Source organism: Periplaneta americana, chromosome 15 (assembly GCF_040183065.1).
Source record: "Periplaneta americana isolate PAMFEO1 chromosome 15, P.americana_PAMFEO1_priV1, whole genome shotgun sequence".
NCBI lineage: Eukaryota > Metazoa > Arthropoda > Insecta > Blattodea > Blattidae > Periplaneta > Periplaneta americana.
Window position 1 is genome coordinate 50,958,685 of NC_091131.1, and position 12,157 is coordinate 50,970,841.

The 12,157-nt window shown below is 35.0% G+C and overlaps 1 protein-coding gene across 2 annotated transcripts in view; it reads left to right on the plus strand.

Annotated features, from left to right (window-relative positions):
• The window catches only part of Nuak (Nuak family kinase 1), a 103,872-nt gene that overhangs the window by 54,650 nt on the left and 37,065 nt on the right, over positions 1-12,157 (plus strand). For both annotated transcript variants that reach the window (XM_069847199.1, XM_069847198.1), the window contains exons 13-17: positions 1,220-1,358; positions 3,214-3,394; positions 5,943-6,113; positions 8,028-8,270; positions 11,208-11,351. In XM_069847199.1, the coding sequence (XP_069703300.1) occupies positions 1,220-1,358; positions 3,214-3,394; positions 5,943-6,113; positions 8,028-8,270; positions 11,208-11,351 (878 nt within the window). The remainder of the gene's footprint in view (positions 1-1,219; positions 1,359-3,213; positions 3,395-5,942; positions 6,114-8,027; positions 8,271-11,207; positions 11,352-12,157) is intronic.

Consider the following 12,157-nt stretch of genomic DNA (forward strand, 5'->3'; position numbering starts at 1 on the left):
TCAGTCTGTTTCAATCTCCTTTCTAAATCACTAAATGTAGCTAATTTAATCTCCAAACTGATTTGTTTTTGTGTTAAATCTGTTATTATTAACAAGTAACATTCGAATGTAAAAGACACCAGACGGTCAGGAAGATAGTGGCAGGAACCGTAAAGACAAGCCCTATTAAGGGTAACGTGCTCCTGATGCAGGTAGAGTTCTATTGTAACACACCTCTTGCACAGACTCCATGATCGGATGGCAAGAGTATGAAAAAGGGTAGACGAAATAACAGAAAAACATCTTCAAGAGGGTGGTACCAAAAGTGGAAAGTGCGAGAGTGAACATGGGGGGGGGGGGGGAATTATTGTTACAACTGGGTTTCTTCAAAATTTGAGCATTGTTGTAAAGATGGATAAAACACATTAAAAATATGGGAAATACGCAGGGACCAATCAGATTTATCATTGCAACAGAGTTTATCGTTATAACAATTTTTGTTATATGAAGGTTCAACTGTATCATATTTACCCAAATTTTAGACGACTTCTAGTTTTCCAATGGCTTTTGTAAGATACAATTTTTTAAGGTATTTTTATTGATGAATTCGCAGACAATTAATCCATTATTAACTATGGTTATAGAACATATAAAAATTTCAAGTTTACTTACTTCAACAAAATAGATAGATCCTCTTGATGCAATGAAATTTATACCGCTGTAACACCTAAAGTCTGAATATTGTATTTATAAAAAATTATGTACACGAACCAACTAAATTGCTTTATGGGATTGAGGCTGAAGTACAGTAAACATTTGGAACAGTTCTTCTTCTTCTTCTTCTTCTTTTTTTTTTTTTTTTCATATAGTATGCAATTCGGTGCCATTGTGAACAAGTGACCTGCAGGAGAAATGACTACTCCTATTGCATTACAGAATTTAGTGTTCTGTGTAACGTAAATGATTGACCCAACTTGTGTATTTTTCTTATTACGTGAATTTAAGATAACATCCCATTTTTCTAATACAAAAATTATGGGGAGGAAACTCGTCTTATATTCAGTTCATTTTGTGATTCTTGTATGAATGATATAAGTGGGGAAAGAGAAGGATTCTCACTTTACATCCAAGTATATGTATATAAATCGAAAATTATTGTTTATTGTTTGGACTGAAAGTTTAAATGAAAGAAAATTGTGCTTAAGTTACATTATTTTAGACACATTGAATTTATTTTCAGGAATCAGAATCTTTAAGTATGATAGGTGACTCAAGCCAGGATGCAAGTCCAGCCAAGAAAAAGTCTGCCAAAGTTGAAATTACATTAAAGTCTGCAACATTGCCTAGAAGGAAAACGTCAAAGGCTGAAATTCAGTTAGGTATGTATCATGACACAAGTAGAATATGTAAGCAAGATTGTACTGATGACTCTGATTAACAAGGTTTTTGCTACATTGCTGGTATCATGCATTTTATGTCAGTTTTTGTGCGCTGAAAACAAATGATCACGGAACTCCCATCACCTACCATTTAGGAGGAAATTGTAAAATTATTTTTGAAAACATGTAGAAATGGTGGAAAATGTACATAATAATGGCTATCAAACCAATGACTACTTGAAATATTTTATAAAACATTAACATTTTGACTACAATTCTACATTTCCATTCTACTTTTAAAAACATGTAGAAATGGTGAAAAATATGCATAACAATGGCTGCTGAATCAGTGACTGCTTGAAATATTTCTGTAGAATGTTGACAATTTGGCTACAACTCTACATTTTTATTCTATTCTTAAAAACATGTAGAAATAGTGAAAAATGTACATAATAATGGCCGTCGAACCAATGACTGCTTGAAATATTTCTATAGAACGTTGACAGTTTGCCTACCGTACATTTCTACATTTCCATTCTTTCATAATAGGCTGGAAAAGACTAAAGGCTTGATGCAGCACATAAATTAATCATGCAAATCAAGATTTCAGGTATGACTCCCTGTAAAGTTGATTTGAATAATTTCGAGGGAAAAATTGTTCCAACTCTAACCGACACCGATTCAATTTTTCCCTCTATATCCACAGACCTCAAAGTGGGCTGACAACTTGTCAAGCAACCAACTTCGAGTGCACACTAACTCCGTGTGACTTAAATTGTGGCTTTCTGTTAACGAACAGTGACGTGTATTATGCAAATCAAGATTTCAGGTATGACTCCCTGTAAAGTTGATTTGCATAATACACGTCACTGTTCGTTAACAGAAAGCCACAATTTAAGTCACACGGAGTTAGTGTGCACTCGAAGTTGGTTGCTTGACAAGTTGTCAGCCCACTTTGAGGTCTGTGGATATAGAGGGAAAAATTGAATCGGTGTCGGAACAATTTTTCCCTCGAAATTATTCAAATCAACTTTACAGGGAGTCATACCTGAAATCTTGATTTGCATAATACACGTCACTGTTCGTTAACAGAAAGCCACAATTTAAGTCACATGGAGTTAGTGTGCACTCGAAGTTGGTTGCTTGACAAGTTGTCAGCCCACTTTGAGGTCTGTGGATATAGAGGGAAAAATTGAATCGGTGTCGGTTAGAGTTCCCGAGTAGCTCAGTGGTAGAGCATTGGTACGTTAAACCAAAGGTCCCGGGTTCGATACCCGGCTCCGGAACAATTTTTCCCTCGAAATTATTCAAATTATTCATATAAATTAATCAGTTAAGGGGATATTGCAGGCTAATGCCAAGTCAACAGAAAATAATAAGAAGTTGAGGAAATATTGTGTTTTAGGATTACAAGTAAGAGTGTTTGGACTTGTGACTGTGTCTGTCATAGTTAAGTATGTGTATTTTGCTGTTTTCTCGTAATGGAGAAATCTTGCAGTGTATGTGCAACTCATTGAACAATTTTTGTTACGTGAGTATACAGCTTGCAGTGAAATCTCAAAGTCACTCTGCCTCAGATGAGACAAATACAGTGTATTACTGCATTATCGTCACCTGTATGTGCAAAACTCAAAATGAAGATTTGATGTTGAGAAATTTTATTTGAAAGATGTTGCCTGAAATGATAAAAGTGTCAGTTTGTCTTCAGAAACAGTCACACTCCAGAAATGAATTGACTGAAGTATAAAATTGACGACATAATTTAATCTGGAAACAGCATTCAGATTGTACATGACTTGTAATACTACAGAATACATATATATGCCCACTTGATATATGAGTTATGATTTGACAGGCTATCCTCCGGCTTCTCCACCACCTTCAAGACTGCCAGAGAGTGGAGCACCTGGGGAGTACAGAACAGAAGTGGAACATATGGTTGGAAGCACCACACCTTCCAGGTTGCAAACACAACGCTCAGAAGTTGCATTTCCTGTTGCAGCAGCTACAAATGTGCAGCCATCATTGTCGTTTAGGTAGACATTATAATCGTTCTCACCAGACACACTCCAGTAATACCTATCAGTGTCTATCCTTCTAATTCTTTAAAAAAATATAAGAAAAAATTTTCAATTATGATATTTCCGTCACTAATTAATTTTTCTCATATATACTTCTGTAGGAAAATTCATTTCCTGGGAAAATTACAGAAATATATAATATATTCCATGTACTAGAGTTGAATTCTTCACAGTTGCTAATTACTATAAGTAATAATCATTTCTGGTGGTGTGGAAGAGAAGGCCTGATGGCTTTAACTCCCCAAGAGTAAATAAATAAATAATTTTAAAAGATATAGCATTAATTATAATTTTCATACTACATAGTTTTCATTACATGAAGTATAAACAAAGTATTGTAATACTCTTTTTTAGAGTCCTTGACATTCGAAAAAGTATTTTCTGACATGACATCTGTACATAAACTAGACAAGTGTTGTTATAAATCAGAAACAAGTAGATGGAACTTAATATTTTTAATTTGATAGCAGTGAAATTTTGGATAAATCACCCAAGCAAAAGTAATCATAATCATCATCATCATCACCATCACTGTCGCCTCTGCCGTAACCACCACCACCACCACCACCATTCTTTCAACGTTTAGACCTTTAGTCTGTTCTGGTCACATTTTCTTTCCATCTTTTCCTAGGTCTTCCATCACTGCGTTTTTCTGTGGGTTGATAATCTAATATTAATTTAGGATATCTTCCATCATGCATTCTGCCAATATGATTCACAGTTATCTCTGTAATGTGTTAATTTATACATAACTCCTTCAATATTTAGTTTGACTCTTAGGTTATTGTTTGAGATCTTTCTGTTAACTTACATCATTTCCTAGTTCCGAGGTAGAAGATATGGCTGTGCATAACTCCCAAATCTCTCTGCAGCTCATATGAAGAGAAGGCATATGTCACTGTTGATAGTGATTCGTCTGTTGGACAGGGATGTTAAACCTTGTGCCCCCCTTGGTGTTATTCAATAGGATTAGGCTATGTGCCGGCATCGGGTTTCCCCTTTCCCCTTCTCCCTTCCTCATCTTCATCATCATCACTCATTCCATACACTACAATTACACGAACACTTACAAATACTGTACATTCACCCTAGTACACGACATGACTCTCCACAGATACACATCATGTACAGTGTGGCCCGCCGAAGTGAATAACATTATGTAATGTATTCGTATATGTATGTTTTGAATTTTATTAAGAAGCAAGAAATAATGCTCTCTCATGTCCGTTAAAAGAGGCAATAAGACGAACATCATTGCATTATAATGTGTCAGAGATAACAATAAAAAATATATACAAAGGAAATAAATTACGAGAAGAAAATTCTCTTTATAGGACGGCAAGCTACTGAATTTCAGAATTAAATAAATAACTGAGCGCCATCCCATTTACAATTTAATGTTTGAATGTTTTCACTGGTCAAATCATCTTGAAACACACATAGAACTTCCTCTTGTAATTTTGCAAGATAAGTAGCCTAATCATCAATCTAAAAGACTTTGAAGATTAATTTGAGCACAGATGTTTGTTATTATCATCACCATCACTGTCACCATCACTGTTGCCTCTGCCATAACCACCACCACCACCACCACCACCACCACCACCACCAGGGTAGAAGTCTAATTTTGTCCTTTTAGTGGTTTATATAACTGGTAATAGACGTTTATAATGCAAAGTCATTCTCTGATTGAGTTCTGGCTGATATGTATATCTATTATCAGGCAGTACATCTCGCTTGACAATATGTGTCAGAGGAAGAACAATTGTATGCATCTGAAGTCTGACTAGTGTAATATGTAGCTAGTTGGTGATGTATACAATGGAGGGGGAAAGAAACTGGCCACCCTACCCCATTATCTCCTGGCCTAGTTGCTTCATAAGTGGTGCCTTCTTGGTATTACCTGTGAGGTTCAGACCTGTCTTTAGACAGTTGACTAAACAACAACAATGCAAAGTAAACTTTTGACTTCATTTATTCACTCTATGGTTTAAGTAGATATTTATAATTAGTTTTCCACACTGTAGATACATTATAATCTTTGTACGTACATTTTCTTCTTAGAATGCTATATTTGTGGCCTTTGCATGATAATTCACGAAAATAAACTATGAACAGTAATATAATTTGCTACATAATAAAACAACTAAATTTTTGCGAAATGTGTAAATCATGAGAAATGTGTGTCATTATGATATTTATTTTACCTAACTGATTTGTATACTTATTCTCCATTATTCCTACATGTGCAGGTATGCATTGTGAAATACTTTGTTCATTTTTTGTTTCTACTGTTTCAATAAAGTTTCTAAATTAATTAATTCTGTGCATAGTTCTGATACCACCGTTCACAATATGTATTTCAAATTTTTTTATGTAATTGTTTTGTTTTTTGAAAAGTGTCTTGCATATTTTATTTGATTAGAAATGTACATTGTTAAATTTTATATACAAAAATTAAACACTCTTCAAAGGCCTGATTTAAAATGTATTTGGTGCTCAGGTCAGCCTCACTGGAACCTGAGGGCACTCCAAACAGCAAAAATAAACCTCGAGAACATATCATCCCAATACGAGTGGAAAGGGAGCCAGCAGAGAGCAGCATTGTGTCTGCTCCTCTTCCAGCCAAGCCACCTGTGCCACCTTTGCAACAGCAGAGATCAATGTCACAACGGTATGTATAAATAAATAAGATTGCATTCCGTGTCAGATACAATTAGTACTTGCAGTAAAAATGTTCTTTTAAAATGGTTAACTTGAAAAAAATGGACTTTTACTTGTCACAATTGTTCATTTCTCCTGTCATATTACTTCAACATTTTATTCTAATTCTTCTTATGTATCAAAGAGAAAGAAACACTTCAACATACCTTATTTTAGTGTACCAATTATCTTGCTATTAAGGTAAAGTTAAACTAAAAAAACATTGTTTGCCTAATTACAGAGCAATATAAACTTCTTGTATCAACTCCATTATTGCTGTAGCTTGCTGAATAGGGAATATAAAAGTTGACTGGAGGTTCGTAGGAAGAAGTTCTGCCTTTTGTTTTCCTTTTCTTCCTGTCTTATTATTCTCTGTCATCTCCTTTTTTTCCTCTTTCTACATCCTTGTCGTCCACTCTTCTCTGCAGCTTATAATGGCTCATTGATCTATTTTTCTCTGCCCTGACACATTTCCAAAGCAGATAGTATTGTTTAACCCATTCTGACCTGAATTATTTTTTATAGGTGAAACTATTTTTTTATTTGCATCTATAATGTATTTTGACTTAATACCATGAATAAACAAAGAAAAAAAAAACAAAACAATCCTCTTCCTAATAATAGCTGGCCAAGGAACTGGCAGGTGCTGCACTATGTTGGTAAAGAACGAACCTACTTCTGATGATATCAAATGGAATTATCAGGCAAATCATATGAGTCAAAGATTACAAAAATGTTAGTGATTCCAAATAGACTCATTGGAGTGGAAAGGTTAAATCCTGCAAATATGACTCTTATATTAATTAATCATAAAGTGTGTCGAGTTGTGACTCTCCACCTCTTTCTGATGTCACAACAAGAGAGACTGTAATATAATGAGGCAATAGTTATGAAATTAGATGTGCAGGGCAAAGAACTGTGATAAAGTATACGTGCAGAAAAAGGACATGAGTACAACTGAAATACATTTGGTTTATTTGAGAATTTGGGTGAATATGTAGCATCATATGACGTAATACAATAAATATTTTTTGAACTTTTTCCGTCTAAAACTTACCTTTAAAATAATGGATTAGAAAACCATTATCATTATCATATGGCATAGTTGAACAGTGGTGGTCTGAATGTGGCAGAAAATCATGTGATGCAAAAGTTACTGCGATCATTCAAGAAAATCTTAATAAAACCCATGATCTCGTGATGCAAGACAAACGAATTCATATCGGACAAATTACAGAAGAACCAGCGTTATCTTACCAGACAAACCAAGAAACAACAACTCAAACCAAGAAATGGATTCGGAACACCTCAAAATCTGTGCTTCATTGGCTGGTCATGATAATATCTTTGAAAAATATTGGAGTGCAAGAGGTCAAATGACTTTATTGTCAAACGCCTGGCATTAGAAAACAACAACAACAACAACATATTTTAACCAAGGAATTAATCTCGAAAAAATTAAACAAGATAGAGACTGCAAATGTTGACTTGAACTCAGAAGCGATCTCGAGTTGTGATTAGTTGGTGTTTATATCAATATACTGATGAAACACACAGAATTTCATTGACAGGTTTGTAATTGTCGATGAAATGTGGATATATTGCTATTATTAGGAGACCAAAACTTCAAAATATGCAATGGAAGGATCAAGATCTACCATCTCTCCTCAAATTCAAAATACAACTATCTGCAGGCAAAGTTATGGTTTCAGTTTTCTGGAATACTAAAAAAAATTGAGTGGCTCAAATCTATTTGTTACTCTAATGTTGTCACAGATCTGATAACTATTGGCAAGCATGCCAGTGTCGTGTAATCAGCTATTTTTTGGACTAGAAATAATTCATATCGACTTATGTATGTAAATTTTTTATTTCTTCTCTTCAGATCAAGCAGTTTGTCAAGACAAAGTACACAGGATTCTGACACAGACAGCACCATATCAGCGTCGGGTCCAGAACCAATACGAAAATCTCCACGGGAGTACATCATTCCAATTGCAGTGGAGGGTGGAGGTTATGTGACACCCAGAGCTGGAAGTTTAGAACCCTCAGTGCCAGAGGCTTCAACTGAAGCATCACGGCAGCACCATCGCTCATCTGGACACTTTGGCAAGCCCAGAAGGATGAGGTATGTAATCTTAATAATCGTCTTCTCTTTCTATCCACAGCTTTGATTTGTATACGTTATTTATGGCAGTCAGCAACTAAAAGCCAAGATGAATAGAAGTACAGACACATGCTCCGAATGGCAGTAATCAGCATAGAGGGAGCAAGCTCTGAGCTAAAGTAATACAGGGTCATCGGAGCAATAGGAGCAGCAGTAGACGAGAGTAAAATGGGTGTGGATTTATATGTGTATAGATCAAGAATTGGACGCTTCAGCATAAGATGAATTAAAGAAGAGAGAAGACGAGGGAGTGGTGAGAAGAGAGAATTAAAATGGGCAATTGGAACAGTCATAGTGATGATATTAATAATGGTAGGAATTGAATTGATACCGGGGCCAATATGTGTGAAGAGCAAAGAGATGAGAAACGTAATTAAAGAAGAAATTAAATTAGTTCATAAAAATTAACCAGGAAATAAAACTACAGGTACAGGATTTCAGTCAAATAATGACAAATTTAAAGACAAACATGAGAATAACAACAAAAGAATCGAAGAGCTACAGCAGTTAAATAACCAGTTGGAAAAGAAAATGAGAGATTGAGAAGATAGCCAGAGGAAGAAGAATAATGAGGACGAGAGAGAAAAGGTGGATTTGAGAATCGAGAATAAAAATAATGGAAATAATGAACGAAATATACAATATTTAATAGGAATGTGGGTAATAGAAGGGAGAAAATGTAGGTATGAGAGAGAATAGAAGAGGATAGATAGTAATGTAGTTAGAACAGAATGATGGGAATTAAACAGGAAATACTTGATAAATGAATATATTAACACAAAAGGGTGGTATGTAAGTATATATGACCAGCCTCACGGTCTAGTGGTCAGAGCTTCTGGCTATAGTTCATGAGGTCCCGGGTTCGATTCCCGGTTAGAGCACAATTTTTCCTTAAAGGGGATTATTCCTGTGTTCGTCCATGGTCTGGAATTTAGGTTAAGTTTAGATTTAAGACCTCTCCTGGCACCACATTATCATAATCATCCTATTACATCATCGGGGTAATGTAACTCCACCTTCCAGGCGCCCCAACTTCAGAAGTGGGTTACAACTAAGCCACGGCCAGGAGAGAAGACCAGAAATGTCGAAAGACAACCTGGTGGCATTGGATAAAAAATATATATATATATATATATATATATATATATATATATATATATATATTAAAGTGTTGGTGGTTTGAAAAGCAGAAATGTGAAGGTCCACCATAACTAAAAGTTGGCTATCATATCGTAAGTTATTTATCACGTACAGCATATTTTATAGCTTTTAATTACTGTGTTGTGAAAATCTACTAATATAGAGAGGGGCCCAAAATAGTACATTATGCAACGAGCCTATAATGATAGTAATTAAGACGTGAGTATGTTTTGCGCTCATTTCATAATTTTCATACGAGCATCTTAATTACCATTATAGGCAAGTTTCATACGACTTTTTGTGCTCGACCATATTTCTAACTTGAAATTATTCAGAAGTATTAATTTTATTCGTATCTGACTGGAGAGCAGAAGTGACCTTGTGCATACCTCGTAAATTGTGAGATGTGCGCAGATGCGAAAGTATTGATTTTTTCCGAGGAACAGTAATGTCATTGACCTTGATACAATCTAGAGAAAAACATGAACTAATTTTGATATAACCTGGAAATTGATTTAGAATTGAAAAACGAGATGACAAATTGAATTTATTTGAATTTTATTTACAATTAACGCTAATTATTATAGTAAGAGAACATAACCTTCTGCGACAGTATTGGATTTCCAGCCTCCGTGACGTTTCCCTCGTTGTCTTTCGATTGCATATCCGAGAATAATCGAAAACCTGAACTTTAATGAATAGGTGTACTTTAATGACATGCATTAAAGGACTGCTACCAGGTGTATAACTACTACATTTCGGCATGGTCGAGCATAAATATGCATACACTTCAACATGCAATATATCTGCATAATAACTTTATTATTAAATTGATACATCAAAGAATGGCTGGGGGACTTGTTTAACAACTATTATCCCATTAGCATTCAGAGACAAGCAACATTGGTCAATGTGTTCATTGTAATGGTTTCATATGCTATTTAAATTTCTTCACTTAGCTCTACCATTGTAGCTGGTTTTCTATGATACACCACATCCTTTAGAGTTCTCCATAAGTAAACATCGAGAGGAGTTAAATTGGGTGGCATGGTCTCATCAAGGTAGATTCTCATAATAGTGTGGTGAGCCATAATGTTGAAAATAAAATCACTCATTCACATAGAGTACACAAAAGCAAGTAAAATGTGTATGAAGTGTGTTGAAGTACACAAGATAGTAACTGTTTCTTAAAAGTAAAAAGAATGGCCCAGTTACACTTCTGGAGGATAATTTTATTACTTTTGTGAAATTTAATATTTAATTTTGCCAAGAAATGGATTCGGAACACCTCAAAATCTGTGCTTCAGTGGCTGGTCATGATAATATCTTTGAAAAATATTGGAGTGCAAGAGGTCAAATGGCTTTACTGTTAAACGCCTGGCATTAGAAAACAACAACAACATATTTAATTTTGCTTCAATATATAAAATTATAAAACTTGCATAATATAATTACAAATTCTACTTTTAATCATTTTGGATTTATAGTCAAACCTGTAAATAGTAGTGAATAAATCCTGCACCAGGTCAATGGATAGGACAACAATGTACTATTTAAATACCCTCATGCTCACCTGATTTAACTCCTCTCGACCTACTGTAACATATTCATTTATTAACGGCTTCATTTCATGTCTTGCATAGTTTCAATGTAGAGACGTTTGACAGTATAACTAAGAAGGATTAATTTTTATTTTAAATATTTTGAAAATTATGGCATTTTCATGTGTCAAATTTTACGTCATTGTTCCACTTACAGCGGTTTGCTGAGTGATAGTGGAGCCAGTGAGGACGAAGGTTTCAACAGTCTGAACAGTCCGTTTGCTACTCTTCATAGACACAACTCTCTCGGCAAGGATGAGGCTGACGATGATAGACCTTTCCACCATATGCATAGGCTGAGGTAATGTAATAGCAGATGTTCATTTTTTATGTAGGAAAGAACTATTTCTTTGATATAGTCTGATGGTGATATGGTCATACTATTTTAGATTAGATTCGATTATTTATTACATTCTGTGAATTCTGTTACATGTGTCCAAGAAAAACTGACTATACCAGTAGAACAAATTACAATAAGAAATCAGAACTTACACCTATTACGTAGTAAATATATACATATTTCTAGCTTAAGACTTACACATGTTAGTGGTGTTTCTTGCTGGTTACAAGTTCGTGCAGCTACCACCTTTACCACCACCTGTATTATATTCTTTTAATTGAATCGAGATTGAATTGTTACTTCTCCCAACAGTATTTCAATTATTTCTTTCTGTTCAGCAATTTATTGAACATAGACACATTTGTTTTCATTCATTTCAGTGAGATGTGAGTATTACCCTGACTTTCGAAATTCTTACGTTGGGGTGGAGGTGTGTGTGTTTTTTTTCCCCAGCAATATCACGAACAAAGCCAGATGGTGACAGTCTTTGTGCAACCTAATAACAGCTGACCTGTACCTGGTTATGTTTTATTGTAATTTCATTGTAAAAAGGAATCCCCTTCTTCATATTTCGATACTTATTTCTGGTTAATAATGGAGAAAAATTCGTTCTGGTACTGGGGATCGAACTGAAAACCCCCAGTTCTACACACTGGGTGCTCTACTGCTGAGCTATGCCAAGGCTCAATCAACAGTACCGGATCGAATCTTTCTCCTTTGAGCCTCAGCTTAGCTTCGTGGTAGAGTGCATAGAACTGGGGGCTGGG